General features: G+C 46.1%; 1 protein-coding gene across 1 annotated transcript in view; it reads right to left on the bottom strand.

Moving 5' to 3' along the window:
* Positions 1-1,097: 1,097 nt before the first annotated feature.
* The window catches only part of LOC143768263 (uncharacterized), a 33,678-nt gene continuing 8,332 nt past the window's right edge, over positions 1,098-26,443 (bottom strand). The window contains exons 5-10 of the mRNA XM_077256957.1: positions 12,949-13,095; positions 6,042-6,212; positions 5,845-5,968; positions 5,664-5,761; positions 5,375-5,465; positions 1,098-2,535 (exon numbers count right to left, since the gene is read on the bottom strand). Coding sequence (XP_077113072.1) covers positions 1,382-2,535; positions 5,375-5,465; positions 5,664-5,761; positions 5,845-5,968; positions 6,042-6,212; positions 12,949-13,095 — 1,785 coding nt within the window. The 3' untranslated portion in view covers positions 1,098-1,381. The remainder of the gene's footprint in view (positions 2,536-5,374; positions 5,466-5,663; positions 5,762-5,844; positions 5,969-6,041; positions 6,213-12,948; positions 13,096-26,443) is intronic.

The raw sequence follows: 26,443 nt of genomic DNA, 5'->3' as shown, positions 1-26,443 counted from the left end.
GCACTGTATATCGCCTCCAAAATCACCATAGCAACAGTGAAGTTTGGAGGTGGGAACATCACAATGTGGGGCTGTTTTTCAGCATACGGCACTGACAAACTTCATGCAATTAAAAGAAGGATTAATGGACAAATGTACCGAGACATTCTTAATAAAAATCTGCTTCCATCTACCAGGATAATGAAGATGAAACAAGAGTGGACATTTCAGTAAGATAATGATCCTAAATACACAGCCAAGGAAACTCTCAATTGGTTTCAGAGAAAGAAAATAAAGCTGCTAGAATGACCTCGCCAATGAACTGAATCATAGAATTGTAGGGTTGGAAGGGACTTCCTTGGTCATCTGGTACAACACCCTGCTCAAAGCAGAATTCACTAAATCATCCCAGACAGATGTCTGTCCAGCCTCTGTTTGAAGACTTCCATGGAAGGAGAACTCATCACCTCTCATGGCAGCCTGTTCCACTCCTTGATCACGGACCTGAATCCAATAGACAATATATGAAAGGAACCTAAAGCTCAGAGTTCATAAAAGGAACTACAGGACCTTCAGGATGTGAAGAGTGTTTGTGAGAAAAAAAATGAGCCAAAATCGCACCTGAGCAATGCCTGCAACTAGTTTCTCCATACAGGAGGCTTATTTCAGTAAACGAGTTCAATTGTTTTTCCCAGTGGTATTGCTCAGTATTACACATAACTTAATTTATGGTCATCTATGGTTTGATTTCTTTTCCTGTGTGGATTGGAAGCGTTGTAACGGACATTTGCTGAGAATTTCATGTCAATAGCACCTTTAGAAATAGATTTACTAAGAAAATTGGTGACGAGTTCAATACTTATTTCATCCACTGTATATATGATCTACATTAAACCCAGCACCTTGTGTGTCCATCTATGGCATCCTGAGCCTGTAGTATGACGCTACCATCAACCTAAGCCAAGTGTACATTTACATGTTCATCAGTACATATACATTTGGTGTAAATCTTGATGAATTGAGCCGAATGTTTTAATGTTAATACCAAAGGAGGTTGTGGAACCAGCAGATTGCTGCTGACTCTAAAACACTCAGCGCCTCCGCACTCGGGCCCCTGCTCTGCAAATGTACCTGGGCTCCACTTCATGTCTGGCTTTCTGAATAGTTTCACTTTTCAATAATAACACTCAGTCAACTGTGGAATATTTAGGAGTGAAGAAAAAAACAAGCTGCTATACAGGTCAATCAAAAAAATAAAAACGAGTCTTCGACGAATACAGATAAAAAAATATTTTAAGTGGTTTTATTTGAGGAGTAGAAAAAAACCCCTCCTCCCTGTGTGAGCTCTATGACGTTTGTGAAGTGATTTGAGCGTAAAACATTTCTCACATATATAATATAATTAGGACTTCGCGCCCATATGAGTTTTTTGATGGACAATAAGACTTGATCTCCAACTAAAAGATTTCTCACATTCTGGGCATGAATATGGCTTCTCGCCTTTATGACATTTTTGATGTCTAACAAGATCTACTTTAACCCTATAACATTTCCCACATTCTAAACACGAATAGGGCTTCTCCCCTGTGTGGCAGCTCTGATGTACGTCAAAAGCAAATTTATGACTAAAACATTTACCGCATTCTAAACATGAAAATGGTTTTTCCCCCGTGTGAATTCTCTCATGAGTCCTAAGAGTTGATTTCTGCTTGAAACATTTTCCGCATTCCAAACATGAATATGGCTTCTCCTCTGTGTGAGTTTTTTGATGCTTAACAAGATCTGATTTCCAATTAAAACATTTCCCACATTCTGGGCATAAAAATTGTTTCTCCTCTGTGTCAGTTCTCTGATGTGTAACGAGATTGGATTTGTCGTTGAAAGTTGAAGGTGGGTTTTTCCATGCATGAATTTGATGATGTCTAAGAAGAATTGATTTCTGGTTAAAACACTTCCCACATTCTGAGCATGTAAATGGCTTCTGTCCTGTGTGAATTCGCTGATGTATAGCAAGCTTTGGCTTACATGTAAAGGATTTTCCACATTCTGAACAAGAATATGGCTTCTCCCCTGTGTGGATTCTTTGATGCTGAACAAGGTTAGATTTTCGGTTAAAACATTTCCCACAATCTGAGCATGAATATGGCTTCTCCCCTGTGTGAGTTGTCTGATGTATAGCAAGTTTGGATTTATAATTAAAATATTTCCCACATTCTGAACATGAATATGGCTTCTCCCCTGTGTGTATTTTTTCATGTATAACAAGTTTCGATTTATAATTAAAACATTTCCCGCATTGTGAACATAAAAATGGATTCACCCCTGAGTTGGCTTTTTGGTCTTTAACACCTCTTCTGTGACTTTTATTTTGCTTAATAGTCTGTGAAGAATCAGAAGAGAAGACCTGTTGATGAGATGATAGATCTTTCCTTTTAAGGGGTGAGGGTATATCTGACACAATTTCATGCTCTTCATATGTATTTGGCGTGATACAACAATCTTCCATTTTAAATTCTGAAGATATCAGATGTATATCCGAGTTCCCAGTAAAGACATCTGCCAAGAATAAAACCGGTTTTTATTTTGTAATAATATAACCAGAACGTTTTTAACATTTCTACATCAAATAGCAATTACAGATGCCAAAACAGATCTCCATCTAACAGTAGAGCACTAGAGAGGAGGGATTGGAGACAAGGGTGAAGTTTATGCTTAAAACATAACGCTGCCCTTTACCTCTCCAAACAAGCTTACTTCAACACCCTCATCACCTCACTATACAACATTCCTAAAAATCTAAGAGTGCAGGCCCCGACCACCAACCTCAGTGCTGACGATCTGGCCAATTATTTAAAAAATAAAAAACTGAAGAAAAAAAACCTGACCATATCCGACACGAAATTTTCTTTCAATCTCCTAATCTCACACATTGTCCTCCCTCCTGCACAACAGAAATAAAAATTATTACTACTTTCTCTTTCTGCCGTTCAACTTGTCGTAGCTTTTTTCTTTCTTGCTCTTCCCAGGAAAAAAAAACTTCCGTTCATTGGACCTCCCCTCACTAACGAATTTCTCTTTCACCTACTTATTCTTTAGCACTTTATAAAGTACATAACGACCTTTCACACACATTTTTCACTTTTCTGGTTCAATTTTTCCCAGGATTTACTGTCTTGCTTTTGCAAATTTTTATACAATTTATTATTTCACCACTACCACTTAAATTTTTCCCATAAACTACACTCTGTCATCTATTGCAGTTCTCTTTCCTTCTGCATTGAACCTGCCGACCACAGAATGTATGCACCTCTCCCTCCACACTATACATTGGATAAAATTTGTAACCACTTTTCCTTATCCTTCACCTCTTCGTCCCCTTTCCCTCTATGCCACTTCCTCTCTTCGCCCCCTTCCCCTTTCTGCTCCTTTCATTTCTCCAACCCTTCTCTTTTCAACCCTGTTCCCTTCATCTCTCTGCCCCCTTCCCCGCTACACCCTGTTCCCCTCTCCTCTACACCTTATCCTTCACTTCTTCGTCCTCTTTCCCTCTATGCCACTTTCCCCTCTCCACCCCTTCCCTTCTCACTCCCTTCATCTCCGCCCCTTTCCTTCTCCACCCTGTTGCCTTCATCTCTGCCCCTTCCCCTCTCCTCTACACCTTATCCTTCGCCTCTTTGTCCCCTTTCCCTCTGCCATTTTCCCCTCTCCGCCCCCTTCCCTTCTCCACCCTGTTCCCTTCATCTCTGTCCCTTCCCCTCTCCTCTACACCTTATCCTTCACCTCTTCGTCCACTTCCCCTCTACCACTTTCCCTCTCCACCCCCTTTTCTTCCCCTTTCCACTCCATCTCTCCGCCCCCTTCCCTTCTCCACCCTGTTCCATTCACCTCTCCTCCCCTTCCCACTCCTCCCGCCACCTTGCTCACTTCACCTCTCCAACCAATCCCTTCTGTCTTCTTCCTTATCTATTCCGAATTTTCCCAACTATCTTGTGGCTCTACCAGATTATTCTGCTTTACTTTTTTTCTTCCTGTCCTTCAATTCTACAATGATGTTCAAGTTCCCTTGTTTTCAACATTGAATTATTTTCCTCTCCCGATTTCACCACTCATAATTTTATATAACTGAATTTTCTATTCACGCTTAACTTTTTGACTATATTTCTCACCGTACCTATACTCATTATTCATGAGCTTTACGCCTCCCTTTATTCTGAGTCAATACGAATAAGGCGATACTAAATTTGTATTTTGTCTATTTATTACTTTCGTACAATTAATACACTATTTAAAATAGAATTTATTGGTATTGCTATGTTCGGAGAGGCGACTGTGTGTCGGGACTTATGATCTGTGTAACAAGCTGTCGTTAACTTTGCTATCATTCTATGGGGCGTAAGACTTTGATCATTCTTACACTCCACTTTTTGGAAGATGGAACGAAGAAAACAAAAATTCTGAAGGATGTGTTCACCATTCCACAAATTTTGTGTTAATATTATTCTGCCAAATTTATATAGCTTTTTTATGCTTTACTAAATCTTTTTCTTTTTTAAATTATTTTTTGGTTTCAGTTTTCTGCTTCCAGAGCTGTAATAGGGCTTGTTTTTGCTTCCCCGTAACAAGCTGTACTTTCTAAAGGGAATCCCTCAGCGGGTGTTGCTAGTTAATTTGAGAGCAGCATAATGTGGGAACAGAGAACCCGATTCCAGTAATGTCACTTACTAGGCTGTGTGCTGAAGTTTCAATACAATCAGTGTTTTATTATCAGGAGATCACTGCAGGACTAGGTGTCCCATGCCAAGCAGTCCAGCTAATCTATCCCCGCCCCCAACACTGATTGGCATCTTGCAGGGATGTGGGCGAGGTTATATACAGCTTAGCAGTCATAGCCCTGCTACAGCTACAACAGGGAAAAAAAAGCTAATTTTATCAAAATTACATTTTGCAGTAAGTGGCACATCGCTGAAGTCAGGTTCTCTGACCCTTCATCATGCTGCACTTGGATTCTATAGAAAAAGAAACTACTGAAAGATTCCCTTCAATGGTGTTTTTATTTTTTATTCTAATACAAAATATGCTTTGCTCAGTTTTTTTTTAATGAGCAAAAAGACACAAAAACAGAAATTGATCCATAGTTTAATGTTCAGGATAAATATTGAAATAGTTTTATGGCACAGGTCATTATGAACATGCTGGGATCAAATATACCAGGTTCAAAACAGCTGAAAGATGTAGGCTCACCGCCAGAGCCCACCTCCAACATCAGCGTACTATTACGCTCAACGTTGGAAAGGGGTTAAACCATTTTTTATTTGGAAAACTGGGAATTTGTTTCCATGATGTTATGTAACTATTACAACCAGTGAATTTGTGACTTTTAGTGGTTACTACTCACCTGGGTAGTCATATGTAGGAATCTCCTCTTTACACCACTCATCACCCGTCACATATGTCTCTATAATATTAATATGGGTCAGATCTTCACCCTGGAACATATATTATAAAAGTCACCGACAGATGGAGAAGTCACATCAATGATCAGCTCTAATCCGGCCATCTCCACCGTTCTCATTACACAAGTATAAAACATATAATACTGGTGGATAAAACAAGACTGAGCACAAGACCTTCACAGCCGTCTACACATCATAGGGGAGATCTCCTGACACCTTCTCTCCATCTACCTGATGATCCTGAGGAACATTGGGATCTTCTTGTTTACAGTCCTGTGGAAGAAGAGGACGGGGACATCTCTCTGGTGTTGTCCTCTTACTGGATAGATCTGGAGGAAACACATACAGGGACTGAATTCATTCTTTACATACAGATAATTATAGGCCGTGTGTATTTAGTCCTGTCTATTACCTGGTGATGTGAGGGGCTGGGGAACCTCCATCATGACGTCCTTGTACAGATCTTTGTGTCCTTCTAAATACTCCCACTCCTCCATGGAGAAATAGACGGCGACATCCTGACACCTTATAGGAACCTGACACATAAAATGATACCGTCATCCCCCGATCCCTTCATAGCGTTACTGTATAATTTCCCAGCAGTGTCACCTCTCCAGTCAGCAGCTCAACCATCTTGTGCATGAGTTCTAGGATCTTCTGGTCATTGATGTCCTCATGTATCAGGTCAGGTGTAGGCCCCATGATTGGGCTCAGGGGTCTTCCCCATCCCTCAGACACAGGGTCCTGACAGCGCTCACTAGAGGTCTTCTTCACTACTGTGTAATCCTGGTTATGGAGAGACACATTAATAAATCTCACTACAGACATTTCCCGAGTCCTCACCTCTCCAGTTCTGTCCATCTGTTATTCCCATAGATAAGAATGATGTAATGTGATGTCATCAGAATCTCTCACCTCTCCAGTAAGCTGGAAGAGGAGCTCTAGGGTGAGCTGTAATATCCTCTCCACCATCTTGTCTCTGTCCATATCCATCCTTGAAAGGTCAAGGTATCTTTTTCAGAAGATTTCAACTAATAACTTTCCATTTATCAGGAACCTGAATGGAAAGATGATACATTACTAAATACTAGGTTAAAAAATGTTCGAAAATTCTGGGGTTGTGGTTTTAGTATAAAGCAATCATCTGAGGAAGCACTTCATATAACCAGACCAAGAAAGACATTTGTTCTCCTCTGTTGAAAACTATTGCTGCACCATTGCAGCCAAGTTCTCCTCCATCCTCAGACCCTGGATGATGCCAGAAGGTGAAACTAAGGATTATTATCTTGAGCTTGTCTCCATTGTGATCCATATATGCCATTAGGAAGGTGTGGAGACACGAGGAGTCTGAAGGCACCCTGGTCCGCTAGCCAAAACCGCATGGACCAGGGGTCATCCCACCAAAACGCTCGCTCTCCTTTCACCGGGGGCATTATGCTACTCAGACAACACAGGGTGAGGGTAAAACAGTGTAGCAATAATTTATTGAACCACAAAACAGGTAGATAACAAAATACCCAAGATGGTGCAAATTACAGAATCAAACCCACTGACGAGCCAAGATAAGAGCAGCTATGACTTTAGAGTTTCCAGGGCCAACTACCCCACCTGTGTAGTTGGATCTCTTGGCTGAAACTCTGGCTCTCATGATACAGAGGCATATATCACCTCTTTTGACAACTAATAAGTGTCCTTCATTCAGTATTTACAGGTAATGCTGATAAGACCAACTTGCATTGTTTATGTAATCTATTTTCATAGTTTTTCCTCTATTTTCCAAGTCAACAAACTGGCTGGCCTGGACAATGTGTAATTAGCATATCAGCAAACATCACTAGTGATCCAGGATAAGAGCACAATGTGTCACAACAAATTGTCAACTTACAAGTCAATATTACAGACACCAGCAAAAATCTATTTTTTTTACCAATCAGAAAGAAAACGCATAAATTCAAAAGTCAATATATAGATAAGTCTATTCTTCCTGGCTTGCTAAAAGTAGACGGCTGATTAATTAAGATATAATTTTGTGTCATCACAGTAACAAAAAAGCAAAAAAAAAGTGCAATTCCGCAATTGTTTTTTGGGTTTTGTTTTTTTTTTAATTTAGTGTGTTCATTTTACGGTAAATATTACCTGGTAATATGATTCTCCAGGTCAGTACAAGTATATCAAACATGTATAAGTTTTTTGTTTTGTTTTTTAAGTGGTGAAAATTTTTTTATGCAAACTCCTGGCGCTGCGACTCAGGAGACATTGATCTCTCGGAGGTGGGTCTCAGGAAAATGCCTCAAAAGGTGGAGCATGCACAGATTGAAATTTCAGCTAGTCATTGAATCAAGATCTCAATCTGCACATGTACCATGTTCTGACACGGCACCGTTTTTCCCCTCATGCTGCCTGGACACCCCCTTCTCCCATCCCCGCTGTATCACCCCACTACCCTGCTGCTGCCTCCTATGACCCCGCTCCACTGCCGCCCCCCAAGTAAGCTATTCGGACTATAAGATGCGCACCCATTTTCCTCCCAAATGTATTACAATCTGAAAACTACGGCACTTGGTGAAAAATATTGGAGATAAAAATGTGCGTTTATCGCCATTTTTAGAGACCTGTAACATTCTAACTTTTCAGCATGTAGGGCTGGGTGATGGCGCATTTTTTGCGTGCCAAGCTGACATTTTCATTTATACCAATTTGGGAAGATACTAATGTTTTGATCGCCTGTTATTGCATTTTATTTCAATGTTGTGGTGGCCAAGAAAACAACGTAATATTGGAGTATTGATTTTTTTTTTTTCTCATTACGCTGTTTACAAATCGGATTAATTAATCGGATTTTTATGTATTGATAGGTCAAGCGATTCTGGATACCAAATATGAGCTTTTTATTTTATTGAATATTATCCATGTATTTTTTCATATTTAAAAAAAAAATATTTTTTTTTTTACTGTATTTCATAAGATGCGATCGTCTGACCTTATGTGTTACACAAAGAGCTTCAGCCCTGCCATGAACAGCAGAAATCCCGATCTATGAATGCCATCCACAAACTGGCGTTGTCAGGGGTGTGTCAGATGCTACAGACTGTCGCTCTACATCTGGCTGCAGAAGATTTCTGGGTTTGGCATTACAGACACCTCCTTAATCCTTCTGATTCAGCAGCAACCTCCCTCCGGCTCTAGTTGACACACCTGGACATGGGGGTTTATAAATCCCCAGTCTGCTTCAGGGAGTCGCTGGTGATATTCACATTTTTCCCTTGTGAAGGCTTGGAGCTATAGCGGTCTGCTTACTTCCTCTGGAGCTGTTTTAGGACTTTTGGTGTTACCTCTGAGTCTGGTTAAGCCAAGTTCATTCCCCTTGTCTGTCTACCTTTCTGTCTTTAGTTTACATTGGGGATTGACCAGAGCTTATCCCCTCCAGAGGGGATTTGCCTAGGGGTCTAAACTCCCCCTTTCCCTAGGGTCTGGGCTTCCTTCCCCCTCATCCCTTCATGTTGCACTTTCCAAACTGTACGTGACATTATCACCGCCTGTGCATATTTAGAAAAAAAAAACAAAACTGACAAGTGGTCACTCCCACCCCCCCACCCCCTCCCCATCCTTGGTTATGGATCTGGTTTCAGGGCTGGCAGAGCAGCTATGCTGTCCGTCTCTGGAAGTGACTGACCTCCGCCATGAGGTTCTGCAGCAGCAACAGTGGCTCCAGGTCGCTAATGTTGGGGTCTCTGCAGGTAGGCCAGTCCAGCTAGAATCCAATGTTGCCCTCCTGGACAGGTTTTCCAGAGGTAGGGACAAGTTTTTTTGTATTCAAGGAAGCTTGCAAACTGTATTTTAAACTTCAACCTCACTCCTTTAGAAATGAGGAGCAATGAGCGGTATTGTGATCTCTCTGCTACAAGGAGATCCTTAATCCTGGGCTCTCTCTTTGCCACAGGATTTGGCTTGTCTCCAGTTTGTGGAGGGATTTTTTGGGCCTCTATCCCTTATCTATGATGACCCTGGCCGAGTCGCCTTGGCTAAATCCAGGTTGCATCGCCCTCACCAAGGGAATCGGTCATTGGAGATGTAGAGCTCCAAATTCCGCAGGTGGGAAACTGATACTAAGTAGAATGACCTCGCTTCCAGAAGCCAATTTCTTCAGGGTCTCACTGAAAGGTTGAAGGATGCATTGGCGGTGTATGAAACCTCTGAGACCTTGGAGGCTGCTATGTCGTTGGCTATATGTGTTGATGCCTTTGGGATCGGTAGGTAAGACCTCCGGAGCCTCTTTTTTGGGGTATTGCCCCTTTGTCAGGGGAGCGGTCTAGCGGTGAACCAGTTCTGGGAGAGGTGGTGTAACACATGTTGGGGGGGGTGCCTCTGCATTGTACATTTCCTTGGAAATTCACAAAAAAAGTAGTGTGGTTTTTTTTTTTGTGGAAAGGGACATTTTATTAGGGCCTGTCCTTTGATGCCTCAGCAAAAAGGAGACTTGTTTAACCCTTGGCAGTCTGGAGTTAAAGGGCCACTGTCACCCCCTCCAGCCGTTATAAACTAAAAGAGCCACCTTGTGCAGCAGTAATGATGCAGTCTAACAAGGTGGCTCTTTTAGTTTTTGATTCCGTTATTCCCTCAATAAAGCGTTTTAAAATTTGCCCTAACTACCTGTCTGCAGACCTGGAGGCGGTCCGAAGCCTCCTCTGTGAATCTCCCAACGGCCGTCTTCTCTTCTGGGGATGTGGTCGCCGCCCCCTTCGCAGTATCTTCTTAAATCCGGCGCCTGCGCTGTGCGTGCCTGCGCTGTGCGTGCCTGCCTGGGGCAGGCGCAGTCTTCATTGTCCTTCATAGCTCAGATGCAGGGTGCCTGACTGCACCTGTGCTGGCAGTGCGGCCACCCTGTTGCTGAATCCCCGCCCCGCACTGTGTTATTCATTATGCACAGTGCGGGGCTGGGGTTCCTGGGCATGCGCACTGCGCTGTTCAGACGTTCCCCCAGCTCAGACGCTCCCCCGCCTTCCAGCGTTATTTGCGGCTGCTTCATTCCAAACGCTGGCAAGGAAACCTGTATATTACGGCAACGCTGGAAGGCGGGGGACCGGGGGAGCGTCTGAACAGCGCAGTGCGCATGCCCAGGAGCCCCAGCCCCGCACTGTGCATAATGAATAACACAGTGCGGGGCGGGGATTCAGCAACAGGGTGGCCGCACTGCCGGCACAGGCGCAGTCAGGCACCCTGCATCTGACCTATGACGGACAATGAAGACTGCGCCTGTCACAGGCAGGCACGCACAGCGCAGGCGCCGGATTTAAGAAGAAACAGCGCGAAGGGGGCGGCGACCACATCCCCAGAAGAGAAGAGCGACGGCAGTTGGGAGATTCACAGAGGAGGCTTCGGACCGCCTCCAGGTCTGCAGACAGGTAGTTAGGGCAAATTTTAAAACGCTTTATTGAGGGAATAACGGAATCAAAAACTAAAAGAGCCACCTTGTTAGACTGCAGCATTACTGCTGCACAAGGTGGCTCTTTTAGTTTATAATGGCTGGAGGGGGTGACAGTGGCCCTTTAATAAGCAAGGGGAGCATTTATCAACCTGCAGTTACCGATTTGTCCTGACAACAGAGGTGGTGCTATAGAGCAAAACCTAGGCGATTTCTGTGTTTGTTGACAGTGGAGCTGGAGTCTGCATGGTTTATGCTGACTTTGCTAGAACTCATGGGCTGGCTTGGTGTACTTTAGGTAAGCCCATTCCCATCTTTGCCATCGACTCAGCGCCACTTGCTCAGAAAGCTTTCACTCAGATTGTACATAATGTAAAATGGAGGGTGAGGTCGATTCATTGTGAGATAATTCCTTGCTTTGTCCTGGACGGTCTTCCCATCCCAATTGTATTGGGTCTTCCCTGGTCGGTGAAACATAATTCGTTGGTGGATTGGCAAGCCAGGGAGATCACTAAGTGGGGGATTACTGCCATGAGAACTGTTTAAATATTTCCCTTTCTTCAGTCTCGACAGTAACCATACCTGCATTTTTGTCTGGGTTTGAGGACATTTTTTCTGAGAGGGGGTGTCAGGATTTGCCTGCTCATCGTAAATATGACTGTCCTATTAATCTGACCCCAGGAACTAAACTTCCTAAGTCCAGACTGTATAATCTTTCCGGCCCTGAGAGACAATCGATGAAGGATTTCATTGTGGAAAGTCTGTAGAAGGGACATATCCGACCCTCATCTTCACCCGTGGCGGCAGGGATCATTTTTGTGAAGAAATATGCAAATATTGAGATAAATTAGATAAATGTGTTTTCTCCATCCAGGAGGTACAGTTTTTAGGGTATCTGTTGTCATCTTCGAGTTTTCGGATGAATCCGGAAAAGATCCATGCTGTCCTTGATTGGGACTGTCCCGAGAACTTGAAGGCCCTACAACGTTTTCTGGGCTTTAATAACTTTTACCGGGAATGTATCCAAAATTATTCAATAATTGTGAAACCCCTTACTGTCATGACAAGGAAGGGGTCTGGTTTTTTTTTTGTTTTTTTTAACAAAATGGTCGGATGCCACCCTGCAGGCTTTTCTCTCCCTAAAGAGTTGTTTAGTTGTTTTGCCATGGCCCCTATACTCAGTCAACTTGATGTTCCCAACCCTTTGTTGGTGAGGGCTTGGGGCTGTGTTGTCTCAGGGTTCATCCCCTGGTAAATGGCAATTATATTGGCATTTGAAAAATGGCGACATTGGTTGGAGGGGGCTGTCCATCCTATTACTGTTATCACTAACCATAAGAACTTGTCATATCTTCAATCGGCTAAACGTCTCAACCCTAGGAAGGCTATTTATACCATCTAATCTGCAAAGTAATAAGGGAACATCACACCTCTGTGCTTGCTGGTCATTCAGGTGGTAAGGCAACTGCGGACCTCATTTCTCGTTGGTTTTGGAAGCTGGGGTTGCATCAGGATATAGTTGAATACATATCCGCTTGTAGTATCTGTGCATATTCTAATGTATCGCATACCTATCCATCTGGTCCTCTTCTTCCACTACCTATTCCTAGCAGGTGATGGACACACTTTTTGATGGATTTTATTACTGACCTACCGGTATCTGCAGACAAGACTGTGATTTTAGTGGTTGTAGATAGGTTCAGTAAAATGGTTCACTTCGTCATATTACCGACACTTCCGAATGCAAGAACTCTTGCTCAGGTGTTTAGAAATGAGATCATGAAGCTTCACGGGGTTCCCTCCGATGTGGTGTCAGATCAGGAACCCAGTATGTTTCCAAGTTCTGGAGGGCATTCTGTTCTCGACTGGGGGTGCAGCTGTCCTTTTTCTCTGCTTTCCATCCCCAATCGAATGACACACCAAGCAGGTTAGTCAGAATTTGGAGACTTACCTCAGGTATTTTGTCTCCGAAAATCAGGAGGATTGGGCTTCCTACTTACCGCTGGCAGAATTTGCTATTAATAATCATCATCAGGAGACTACCGACAGGTCACCGTTCTTTGGTGCATACGGTTACCATTCACAGTTTGGTACTTTTAGCGGGGGCAGGAGCTTCAGGAGTTCCTGAAGAGGAACATTTTGCTTTGTCGTTCTCCTCTCCTCAATGACTGTGTGGTTGTCTACCAGGAATATCAAGTAGAAGGTTCCTTCCTGGAAATTGGGTCCTAGAATTATTGGTCCCTATAAAATAATTGCCGTCATTAAACCAGCAGCGTTTCGCCTTGAGCTACGAGGGGATTTTATTAAAGCTTTCCTCAGACCCACTTCCTGTGGACTGAAAGCAATGAAACTTGGCATAGTTATTGGTCCTTCTCTACATAGGTGCCACCTAGAGAAACACACTTCTCCCATCTCTTAAAGCAACTGTAAACCTCGCTTGTAGCAGTCGATAGGTTGCTCCAAAAGCAACGTTGTGACTTCGGAAATCAGAGTTTCATCATCTGGAAAATGCTTGCCCTTCAAAAATAACTTCATTGTTGGAAAGTGGTGGAATTCCGATGGTGCGACGTTGGGTGAATAAGGGGAATGCGGTAGAATTTCAAAGCCACAGGAGAATGCTGCCATTTGGGCAACATGTGAGTTGTGAACTGGTTCATTGCCTTGCAGAAGGCGGACACCTTTGGTGAGCATGCCACGTCTCTTGGTTTTGATGGCCTCCCGCAATGTCCGCAGCAGTGAAGCGTAGTATGCCCCAGTGATCATGGTACCCTTTGCTAGGAAATCCATTAATACTACTTTGTGCTGGTCCCAAAATACTGTAAGCGTGACATTGCCTGCCGAGGGTTGGGCACGTGCCTTCTGTGGAGGCAGTGAGTCATGAAACTTCCATTGAATCAACTGGACTTTAGTCTCAGGATCATAGTGATGAACCCAGCTTTCATCCTGTGTGATCAGTCTGTTGAAAAAGTCCTGGTTTCCATGGCACATCGTCAATAGAGCCTGAAAGCATTCGACTCATTCCTGCCTCTGGAAAGGTGTGAGCAGCCGGGAAACCCAGCGAGCGGATACCTTATGCATGTGAAGATGGTCTTGGATGATTTTTTTCACAAACCCCACACTAATCTTAACATTTTGGGCTAGATGGTGAATGGTTTTTCAAAATGGCAACCTCCACTCGCTGTATAGTGTGTTCATCAATAACAGAGTTGGAGCGCCCTGGAATTGGAGCTGTTTGCACCGAAGTCCCACCACATTTGAATTGACAGTGTCATTTCTTGACTACAAGAAATCATCAGGGAATCATCAGCATAAACCTCTTTCATCTCATCGAACGTCTCCTTTAGTGTGCGACCTTTCAGGTATAGGAAATTGACTGCTTTGTATTCCACTGGGATCATTATCAAACCTCACACCACTTCAGCACCTGTAAAATCAAGACCGTTATCAGTTCTGAGTTGCAAATTGTCACATAACCTATAGAGACATCATTACGCGTGCAGTTTCAGCATCCTGTGATAAATAGAAGTGTGTCAGGGGAAATCTATAATGAATGCCCCTCGTACCTCAGGCCCTTAAGATCCACAATGTCCTTCACAGGTCTCTGCTCAAGAAATATGTGGAACCTCTTAAGTCCTCACCCCTACCGCTGCCCCCAATAATGGTTGATGGTAATCTGAAGTTTCAGATTTAGAGGTTTGTAGATTCTTGTCTCCATCGCTGTTCCCTAAAGTACTTGGTGCACTGGTAGAGTTAATTATTCATAGGAGAGGATATGGGTTTCAGCACCAGGGACAAATGCCCCCAGGCTGGTTTCATTTATTCCACAGCTCTAACCCTGAGAAACCTGTTCGGAGGCCACTTGTAGAAGGAATGGGTACTGTTATGGGTGTGTTAGATACTACAGACCGTCACTCTGCATGTGGCTGCAGAAGGTCTCTGCATTTGGCATTGCAGATGCCTTCTTAATCCTTCTGACTCTTGAACCCAGCGGCAACCTCCTTCCGGCTCTAGTTGACACACATGGACCTGGGGGTTTATAAATCCTCGGGCTGCTTCAGGGAGTGGCCGGTGATATTCACATATTTCCCTTGTGAAGGCTTGGAACTATAGCAGTCGGCTTACTTCCTTTCTGGAGCCATTTGAGGACGTTCGGAGTTACATCTCTGAGTCTGCTGAAGACCAGTTCATTCCCCTTGTTTGTATACCTCCCTATCCAAGGCCTAGCTAAAGGGAGATGCAGGGCTTAGGTTCCTGCTCAGCGATTGGTGAGGAACCAATTTAGGGATGGTACGGCAGGTAGGGTGTTATCAGCTCTGCCAGATTGCAGTGAAAGGCATGGTGTCTTCTGCAGTCCCTTGGCTGTTATGATGACCCATCGGCACCCCGTGATCACATGATAGACACCAATGGGAGCAAGGAACGACAGTCCTGTTAATGTCTCTATCAGAGATTGACAGCGGCATGTAATTAGTTAAGCCACGGGCGGCTGTCGACTGATTATCTGTGTATGGAGAGATGGACCAGGGCTCAATGCTCGTCACCCAGGGTGAAAGTTGGCATTGTAGCCCCTGGTGCTATACTGTATACAGGAAACCTCCTGATATCAAAGTTGTACTGTAAGATAAATGTAAAAACAGATGACAATAATTTATCTACAGAAGTAAAATAGAAACCCGGAAAATAATGAGGAGCAGCCAGCACCGACCTCCAACCACAGAGCCGCACTCCACATAGAGAATAATAGGGCCTCCAGCCCCGACCTCCACCTGCAGAGCCGCACTCCACATAGAGAATAACGGAGCCTCCAGCACCGACCTCCACCCGCAGAACCGCACTCCACAGAGAGAATAATGGAGCCTCCAGCACCGACCTCCACCCGCAGAGCCGCACTCCACATAGAGAATAATGGAGCCTCCAGCACCGACCTCCACCCGCAGAACCGCACTCCACAGAGAGAATAATGGAGCCTCCAGCACCAACCTCCACCCGCAGAGCCACACTCCACATAGAGAATAACGGAGCCTCCAGCACCGACCTCCACCACAAAGCCGCACTCCACATAGAGAATAACGGAGCCTCCAGCACCGACCTCCACCCGCAGAGCCGCACTCCACATAGAGAATAATGGAGCCTGCAGCACCGACCTCCACCCGCAGAGCCGCCCTCCACAGAGAATAATGGAGCCTCCAGCACCGACCTCCACCCGCAGAGCCAAACTCCACATAGAGAATAGTGGAGCCTCCAGCACCGACCTCCACCCGCAGAGCCGCACTCCACATAGAGAATAATGGAGCCTCCAGCACCGACCTCTACCCGCAGAGCCGCACTCCACATAGAGAATAATGGAGCCTCCAGCACCGACCTCCACCCGCAGAGCCGCACTCCACATAGAGAATAATGGAGCCTCCAGCACCGACCTCTACCTGCAGAGCCGCACTCCACATAGAGAATAATGGAGCCTCCAGCACCGACCACCACCCGCAGAGCCGCACTCCACATAGAGAATAATGGAGCCTCCAGCACCGACCTCCACCCGCAGAGCCACACTCCACATAGAGAATAATGGGGCCTCCAGCACCGACCTCCACCCGCAGAGCCGCACTCTACGTAGAGAATAATGGGGCCTCCAGCACCGACCTCCACCCGCAGAGCCGCACTCCACATAGAGAATAATGGAGCCTCCAGCACCGACCTCCACATAGAGAATAATGGAGCCTCCAGCACCGACCTCCACCCACAGAGCCACACTCCACATAGAGAATAATGGGGCCTCCAGCACCGACCTCCACCCGCAGAGCCGCACTCCACATAGAGAATAATGGGGCCTCCAGCACCGACCTCCACCCACAGAGCCGCACTCCACATAGAGAATAATGGAGCCTCCAGCACCGACCTCCACCCACAGAGCCGCACTCCACATAGAGAATAATGGGGCCTCCAGCACCGACCTCCACCTGCAGAGCCACACTCCACATAGAGAATAGTGGAGCCTCCAGCACCGACCTCCACCCGCAGAGCCGCACTCCACATAGAGAATAATGGGGCCTCCAGCACCGACCTCCACCCGCAGAGCCGCACTCTACGTAGAGAATAATGGGGCCTCCAGCACCGACCTCCACCCGCAGAGCCACACTCCACATAGAGAATAATGGAGCCTCCAGCACCGACCTCCACCCGCAGAGCCGCACTCCACATAGAGAATAATGGAGCCTCCAGCACCGACCTCCACCTGCAGAGCCACACTCCACATAGAGAATAATGGAGCCTCCAGCACCGACCTCCACCCGCAGAGCCGCACTCCACATAGAGAATAATGGGGCCTCCAGCACCGACCTCCACCTGCAGAGCCACACTCCACATAGAGAATAGTGGAGCCTCCAGCACCGACCTCCACCCGCAGAGCCGCACTCCACATAGAGAATAATGGGGCCTCCAGCACCGACCTCCACCCGCAGAGCCGCACTCCACATAGAGAATAATGGGGCCTCCAGTACCGACCTCCACTCGCAGAGCCGCCCTCCCCATAGAGAATAATGGGGCCTCCAGCACCGACCTCCACCTGCAGAGCCACACTCCACATAGAGAATAGTGGAGCCTCCAGCACCGACCTCCACCCGCAGAGCCGCACTCCACATAGAGAATAATGCAGCCTCCAGTACCGACCTCCACCCGCAGAGCCGCCCTCCCCATAGAGAATAATGGAGCCTCCAGCACCTACCTTCACCCGCAGAGCCGCCCTCCACATAGAGAATAATGGGGCCTCCAGCACCGACCTCCACCCGCAGAGCCGCACTCCACATAGAGAATAATGCAGCCTCCAGTACCGACCTCCACCCGCAGAGCCGCACTCCCCATAGAGAATAATGGAGCCTCCAGCACCGACCTCCACCCGCAGAGCCGCACTCCCCATAGAGAATAATGGAGCCTCCAGCACCTACCTCCACCCGCAGAGCCGCCCTCCACATAGAGAATGGGGCCTCCAGCACCAACCTCCACCCGCAGAGCCACACTCCACATAGAGAATAACGGAGCCTCCAGCACCGACCTCCACCACAAAGCCGCACTCCACATAGAGAATAACGGAGCCTCCAGCACCGACCTCCACCCGCAGAGCCGCACTCCACATAGAGAATAATGGGGCCTCCAGCACCGACCTCCACCCGCAGAGCCGCACTCCACATAGAGAATAACGGAGCCTCCAGCACCGACCTCCACCCGCAGAGCCGCACTCCACATAGAGAATAATGGAGCCTCCAGCACCGACCTCCACCCGCAGAGCCACACTCCACATAGAGAATAATGGAGCCTCCAGCACCGACCTCCACCCGCAGAGCCGCACTCCACATAGAGAATAATGGAGCCTCCAGCACCGACCTCCACCCGCAGAGCCGCACTCCACATAGAGAATAATGCAGCCTCCAGCACCGACCTCCACCCGCAGAGCCACACTCCACATAGAGAATAACGGAGCCTCCAGCACCGACCTCCACCCGCAGAGCCGCACTCCACATAGAGAATAATGGAGCCTCCAGCACCGACCTCCACCCGCAGAGCCGCACTCCACATAGAGAATAACGGAGCCTCCAGCACCGACCTCCACCCGCAGAGCCGCACTCCACATAGAGAATAATGGGGCCTCCAGCACCGACCTCCACCCGCAGAGCCGCACTCCACATAGAGAATAATGGAGCCTCCAGCACCGACCTCCACCCGCAGAGCCGCACTCCACATAGAGAATAATGCAGCCTCCAGTACCGACCTCCACCCGCAGAGCCGCACTCCACATAGAGAATAATGCAGCCTCCAGCACCGACCTCCACCCGCAGAGCCGCACTCCACATATACGGCTTTTCTGTGCGCAGTCGCACAGGACCTGTGATGAGGTCACAGGAGGGGAGGAGTCAGATGTCACATGATCAGGGGCCTCAGTGTATGCAGGATTTTGCTGTGCTGGTTGTCATGGTGCTGGATGGGAGGGAGTTTGTGTGGGGTCCACAGTGTGGATGTAGCAGAGCTCCTGTGATGCTTGAGTGGCCACCCTGCTGTGAAGACTGTTCCTCTTCCTCCTCCAAAACTGTCCTCTCGCTGTATTGTTGTGTACCTGGCTGCTGTTTGTGCAGGAACCCACCCTCCGAGGCATGTGTGGACGATTGGCCTGATAATCGTGTGAATAGTCCATGTTTCTCAAGGAAAGTGTAGGACCTGGTATAAGAGAGATGCCGTAAAGTGGCTTCCAGGTACACATAAAATTGGCCATTTTTATGCGCTAAACGCTCTCATTTTTCATATTTCTAGTGCAGTAATGCAGTTCAATTTTCGTGTTTCATGTTTGCATGTTTCAGCGCTGCAGTGTGCTGCCTTATTTGATTGACTATATAAGAGTTGGTGACTCTAGGTTCAGCACCTGTTCACACATAGTCTATGTTTGGATGTGACGGTCAGTTTTTTAAAATGCATTTTGAAAAGTGTGGCCAACTTTTTATTATTGATTCTGCCTATGCCGCATCAATAGTAAAACGATATAATATTAAAAATAATAAAAAAATAAAAAATCGTGCTATTCTCACCTTCTGGCGGCCCCCACAGCCTTTCCGATCCTCGCAATGTGCCCGGCAGCTCCCATTCCCAGTAATGCCTTGCGAAATGAACCCCAGATGATGTAGGATCACGCGAGACCGCTACGTCATCACAGGTCATTGTCGCAAAGCATCACTGGTAACGGGAGCTGATAGGAGCATCGCTAAGGCCTGGGCTCGATCCAGGGGTTGCCAGAAAGTGAGTATATAACTGTTTTTTATTTTAATTATTTTTCTAACAGGGATATGGTGCCCACACTGCTATGTACTACGTGGCTGTGTTATATACTACATATCTGTGTTATATACTACGTGGCTGTGCTATATACTACGTGGCTGCTATATACTACATGGCTGTGCTGTATAGTATGTGAGTGCTATATACTACATGGCTGTGCTATATACTGCGTGGGCTGTGTTATATACTACGTGACTGTGCTATATACTACTTGGGCTGTGTTATATACTACGTGGCTGTGTTATATGCTATGTTGCTGTGCTATATACTTTGTGGCTGTGCTATATACTAAGTGGCTGTGTTATATGCTGCGTGGGCTGTTCTATGCTACGTGCGCTATTATATACTACATGGCTGTGTTATATGCTATGTGGGCTGTGCTATATGTTACGTGGGCTGTGTTATATGCTACATGGGTTGTGTTATATACTACGTGGCTGTGCTATATACCATGTGGGCTGTGTTATATACTACCTGGGCTGTTATATACTATGTGGCTGTGCTGTATACTACGTAGCTGTGCTATATACTACACCATGTAGCATATATATGCTATATACTATGTGGGCTGTTATATACTACGTGGGCTGTTATATGCTACGTGGCTGTGCTATATACTACGTGGGCTGTGTTCTATACAATGTGGCTGTGCTATATACTATGTGGCTGTGCTATATACTATGTGGCTGTGTTATATACTACGTGGCTGTGTTATATACTACGTGGCTGTGTTATATACTGTACTACGTGGCTGTGTTATATACTACGTGGCTGTGTTATATGCTACGTGGCTGTGTTATATGCTACGTGGGCTGTGTTATATACTACGTGGGCTGTGTTATATGCTACGTGGGCTGTGTTATATGCTACGTGGCTGTGCTATATGCTACCAATTTTGCACTTTTACAAATGTTCTACTTTCTAATGTTCATTTTAAAAAGTTTTCCATTAAAAAATTGTCATACTCAATGTATGTAGTTTTTTCTTTGCAGCAAGTTTAGCTAACAATAAAATGCCTACTGGTAACTGAGGAAGAGGGAGTAGGTCACAAAAATTTGCATATAAGTGGTTGACTTATATAAAGCCCCTCTGCTGTATGGTATTGTAGAATTTACAATAGCTATAATTCGTGTAAGAAGTGAAATTTGGCATTGTACTACAGTACATCCTATGTTTCTCTGCTGTATGTGCATCATGAATCGTGGTATGTGTTAAAGGGGGGGGCCCGCTGAGACTCTTTCACCCAGGGCCCTCAAAAACCTGGAGCCGGCCCTGCTCTGATGCCACAGTGTGCCAACCACCCATCGCTTGTCAGGGAGCTGCTTTGAGGTGGGTTTGGTGTGGCACGCTCAGTTCATCAACGCTGTGGGCAGTAAAAGCTGACGTACTGGCCAGGGGTCAGCCGCTTTTCCATCACCTCTTCCTCCAAACTGCCCATGTCACTATGATGGCCTTGATTCCATGTATGGTCTAGGAACTCATCATCGCACCTCTCCAGTCCGTCCTTAAAGGGAAGGTGCCACCAGTTTTCTTGTAGTTTGTTTTTTTGTGAAATTAAGCTTAAAATAGTAAATAAAATGTATTAATGCAATGTTTGCACTGTTTGCAAACATTTCTATATGAAAAATATTATATATTTTCTTACAAATATACTGTATATATTGACCACTAGGGGGAGCATTTTCCGTTTTAGACCTCAAGCAGCTATAGTAAGACTTACCAGCTTTACTGTTAGCTGGAAAATTGGGGCAGTAACTGCTGACATCAGCATTTCCCTCCCCTTTTGGGTGGTCTAGTATCCCTGGGGCAGAATGAAGAGCAGCATCACAGGGCAGAGCCATTTTGTGTGTGACTGCCCTGTGATCTGCTATCACCAGCAGTTACTGCATCAGAAACACAGCTTGTTTACAGAGGGGCAGAACACAGTGGGCTCAGCAGCCATCCCCCGTTCCCCCCACCTTAATCCCTGTCCTGTCAGCTGCCCTGCTCTTTCTCCAGGTGTCAGCTCCCTGTCTGCAGGCTGTAAATGCAGCTTCTGTGTGTGTGAGGGGGGAGGCGGAGACAGAGCAGGAGAAGCTCACAGGGAGGGCAGCTTGTGAGGAGCAGAGGATGTCTGCTCAGGACGTGCAGTGCCTGGAGTACAGAGGAGTACGGCGGTAAACCACCCGTACTACCCACTCTCCATCCTCCGGCTCCAGTGCACTTCTGTCCTGTGATAGAGTAAGTGGAGCTCGGCAGATAGCACTGGGCTATAATAAAATGGTGGCCAGTCACACCTACAGCAGTGATTTGTGCAGCCCACAGAGGTGTGCCCAGCTCACTGCTAATGCTGCTGCAATGTTAGAGATAGGGTCAGCGCCGGTCTATTATCTCCTATGTCCATGGGGTGCCGTAAAATGACACTGATAGTGTCCTGCTACTGCTGTGAAACCAAGATGTCAGCCCCCAGTGCCTTCTTTAAACTCATATAACACAAGAAATCTGTTTCACATGCATTTAAAACTTGGTTATAGCAGCATGTTATGCTACATTACAGTGATTTATTAATGATCTACAAATGCGGTACCTTCCCTTTAACTCTCCTGCCTGACTCAAACTTCTCTATCTGCCACTCCTTCTCTTCTCCCCTCTGCAAATCCCTTCATTGTTTTCCAGTTCCACAACATATCCACTTCAAGCTACTAACACTGACCTACGACGCCATCCACAATCTGTCTCTCCCATATATCTCTGAACTAATTTCCCAATATCTTCTCTACCACGTAAGCTCTGGTCCTCCCAAGACCTCCTTCTCTCCTCCACAATCTTACATTCCTCATCCAATCGCCTGCGGGACTTCTCCCTAGTATTCCCCATCCTGTAGAATTCTGCGCCCCAACACCCCCAATTATCTCCTACATTTGGAACTTTCAAGTGGAACTTGAAAACCCATGTCTTTAGAAAGGCTTACAGCCTGCAATGACCCCTCCGCTTCCTCACCAACACCGGAGCTGCGGCAGCCCCCGAACCTACTGTCTCCTTCTCCACCATCCTGTAGAATGTAAGCCCGCAAGGGCAGGGTCATCTCCACTCTGTACCTGTCACTATTAGTTTGTTCATTGTAATCTCTATTTGTGTTTTGTATGTAACCTCCTCATGTACAGACCATGGAATCAATAGTGCTCTAAAAATTAAAAATAATAATCCCCCGCCCGATGTTCCACCCTCTCCTCACCCCTGCCCTCCTTGCTGGTCTGCACACTGCAGAAAGACACAAGCAGTTGGCCCCAGTGTTTCTTCATCATCAGAGGTGCTGTGGTGGTCTGCTGACCATTTGCACTAACCTTCCCACATAGTCATCTTCCAACTGAACAAGTGGTTGGGCATCAGTGCACTCAGTGTCTTCCTCCTGTGGGGCAGCGTCAGGTGGATGACCCACGGAACCCCAGCCATCAAAAAGCAGAAATGACTGCTGCATGACTTGGGGCTCCGACAGATTGCCTGATTTGTAAAAGGGTTAGGTGGAAAACAGATGCCCATGCTTCTCAGATGCCAACTGCGCTTTCAGCAGGAGACCGGGTGCAAGACAATGTGAAGGAACTGGAGGCACTGTCAGCCATCCAATCTAATGCTGCCTCTGCTTGTTCTGGCCTCACCATTTTTCCAGCAGGACTCGGGCCTATGAAATTATGCTGAGTGTCCTGTCGCCTGGGTGCACCAGAGGAAGGTGGCTCATTTGGGCACATACTGTAGCAGGCACAGATCGACCACGTTCTCTCCCTGCAGCAGATACACCACCACCAGCAGTACCAAGACCACATCCCCTATTTGATGCTCTCCGCACTGTTTTCACCAAAAAAAGTGCAGATTATTACACGGCCTATATACAGACACTACCTCTATGGAGAGTGCCCCCACAGAATGTGTTTTCAGAATACCCCAACCCCTCCAAAAAAAACAAAAACACCTCCTCCGCCTCTTCCACATCCACCCCAACCTCCTCCTCCACTTTGACCTCCGCCTCCTGGTTCAAAATTATTATTTTTCTAATTCTGTTATTTTAAATAATTTTCCTATCCACCTTTGTTTGTTCTGCTCTTACCCCAATTTTGCTTCCTTTTGCAGCCCTCTAACCCTTACTACAACCATTTTACAGCACCAAAGTTCGGGTCTCTATTGACTTCTTTTGGGTTCAAGGTCAAGTACTGAGACCAAACTTTGGACTACATTTGACGAACCAGAACATCCATTGGTCCGCATTACACCACCTATTAGTTGACTTACTTTTGTGTCAGAAGTTTGCACCACAATTTTGTTTTTTATTTTCTTTCTTCTTTTGTGGATGATGTTTCACTAGATCACAATCCTTTTCAGCAACATCAAAACTTCTCATTGCACAAGGCTTCTGATCGGCCGCAGGGATTGCGTGACATAATGTCATGCAAGCCTCGGGAGACCCAGTGCCAACAACTGCTGGAACAGAGTCGTCAGCAGAGGCGAGTGTAGATGTTATTTTACAAGGGGGAAGCATACAGATTGAGAAGGGCTTATGTGAGTAGAGCACAGTAGGACTTTGGGGGGCTCATATACCTCCTGTCCATGAAGATTGTGATGAAAATATAGGTCTGAAGTTTCCTCACCACCACCTGGTGGGGCACTGCTTCCTGAGAATAGGAATGGTGGGCCCCCCAGATCTGTTGCTACAGCCCCTCGGGATATTTGCTGTTTTTCAATATGACATCACAGACCGATTTATGCAAGAACGAGCAGCACCTAATGATGTCACACTTCACTGTTTTCCAGCGTAATCATGGGCAATGGATTAACCTCGTAGCTGCCCACTGTGCTATGGTGTCATTACTTTGACTTCTCGTTGAGGCACATTTTTGTTTTTGCGCTTCATTTATTTTTCCTCCCTTTATTCTAAGGGCATAAATATTCTATTTTTCAGTCGATTAAGCTGTTCCACGGCTTGTTTTTTTTGTGTTTTTTTAATGGAACGAGTTCTAGATTTGAATGACATCATTCATTATGACATATAGTGCACTGGAAAACTTTATAAACACCCATTTAGGCCAACGTAAACTAGTGTTTTACCCAACAACCCAAAACAAAGGTCAATCACTTGGAGTGCCCCCTATTGGCATTCACTGCCGGTTAGGACCAGAGGAAGAAGCAGTGAGAGCAATCCTGGTTGTGGCCAGCAGAGGTCACTGTCTGCTCATCATGTCTCCTCTGGGCGGTACACACCCGTAATAAGTGCAGGTTTCTCAGTCTGTTTGTGATCGCATCTTCCTTTTTTGCTTTTAGTATATAGGTAGCCGCTGTAGCCAGCATCTTCCGTTGCTACTGTTTAACCATCTAAATGGCACTTTCAGCCTGGATCACAACCAATTGCTTCATAGATGGGATTCACGGAGTTCGTTGTTATCCAGGAGAGTGGAGGATGCTTCTCGAAAGCATTCACTTGAAACATTGATAGCGCTTTATTAGTAACTAGCTGAAGAGCCCAGCTTTGCCCGGCCATAGTAATTAACTGTGGTTAGTTATAGCAAATTATAATGATTATCTCTCTCTATCACACGCACTTTAATATCCCACATCATCCCATCAGCCAGAGCTACCAGACTACTACCCCTAATATCCCACATCATCCTGTCAGAGTCACCGGACTACTACCCCTAATATCCCACATTATCCCGTCAGCCAGAGCCACTGGAGTACTACCCCTAATATCCCACATCATCCTGTCAGCCAGAGCCACCGGACTACTACCCCTAATATCCCACATCATCCCATCAGCCAGAGCCACCGGAGTACTACCCCTAATATCCCACATCATCCCATCAGAGTCACCGGAGTACTACCCCTAATATCCCACATCATCCTGTCAGCCAGAGCCACCGGACTACTACACCAAATATCCCACATCATCCCGTCAGCCAGAGCCAGCAAACTACTACCCCTAATATCCCACAACATCCCATCAGCCAGAGCCACAGGACTACTACCCCTAATATCTCACATCATCCCATCAGCCAGAGCACTGGACTGCTACCACTAATATCCCACATCATCCCATCAGAGTCACCGGACTACTACCCCAAATATCCCACATCATCCCGTCAGCCAGAGCCACCGGAGTACTACCCCTAATATCCCACATCATCCTGTCAGCCAGAGCCACCGGACTACTACACCAAATATCCCACATCATCCTGTCAGCCAGAGCCAGCAAGCTACTACCCCTAATATCCCACATTATCCCGTCAGAGCTGCCGGACCACTACCCCTATTATCCTACATCATCCCAGAGCCACTGGACTACTACCACTAATATCCCACATCATCCCATCAGCGAGAGCCGCTGGCCTACTATTCCTAATATCCCATATCATCCCATCAGCCAGAACTACCGGACTACTACCCCTAATATCCCACATCATCCCGTCAGTGCCACCAGACTACTACCCCTAATATCCCACATCATCCCGTCAGAGCCAAAGTTGTCAGGTTGGCGCTGCTACACTGATTAAAATTATACCTAGTTTGGAAAAATCAGTGTTGTGTTTCTTTTTTTAATCTGATTTTTTTTTTATATGTAAGTTAATGAGATGCTTCATGCCAAAGAGAAGTTCCTGATTCTGGGCCCCCTGCAGTCTGTGTCATAGGGTGGTCTGTGTCGGCCTGGTAATAAATTGTGTTATTTCCAGCTTTACAGAAGGACGAGAACACCATAGAAATGATAAGAACAATAGGCCTCAGTTACCACAACTGTCTACAAGGAAAACTGTTG

The sequence above is a fragment of the Ranitomeya variabilis genome, chromosome 4, assembly GCF_051348905.1.
Source record: "Ranitomeya variabilis isolate aRanVar5 chromosome 4, aRanVar5.hap1, whole genome shotgun sequence".
In the NCBI taxonomy this organism is placed as follows: domain Eukaryota; kingdom Metazoa; phylum Chordata; class Amphibia; order Anura; family Dendrobatidae; genus Ranitomeya; species Ranitomeya variabilis.
Note: the sequence above shows the minus strand (reverse complement) of the source record. Positions and strands in the feature narration are given on the sequence as shown.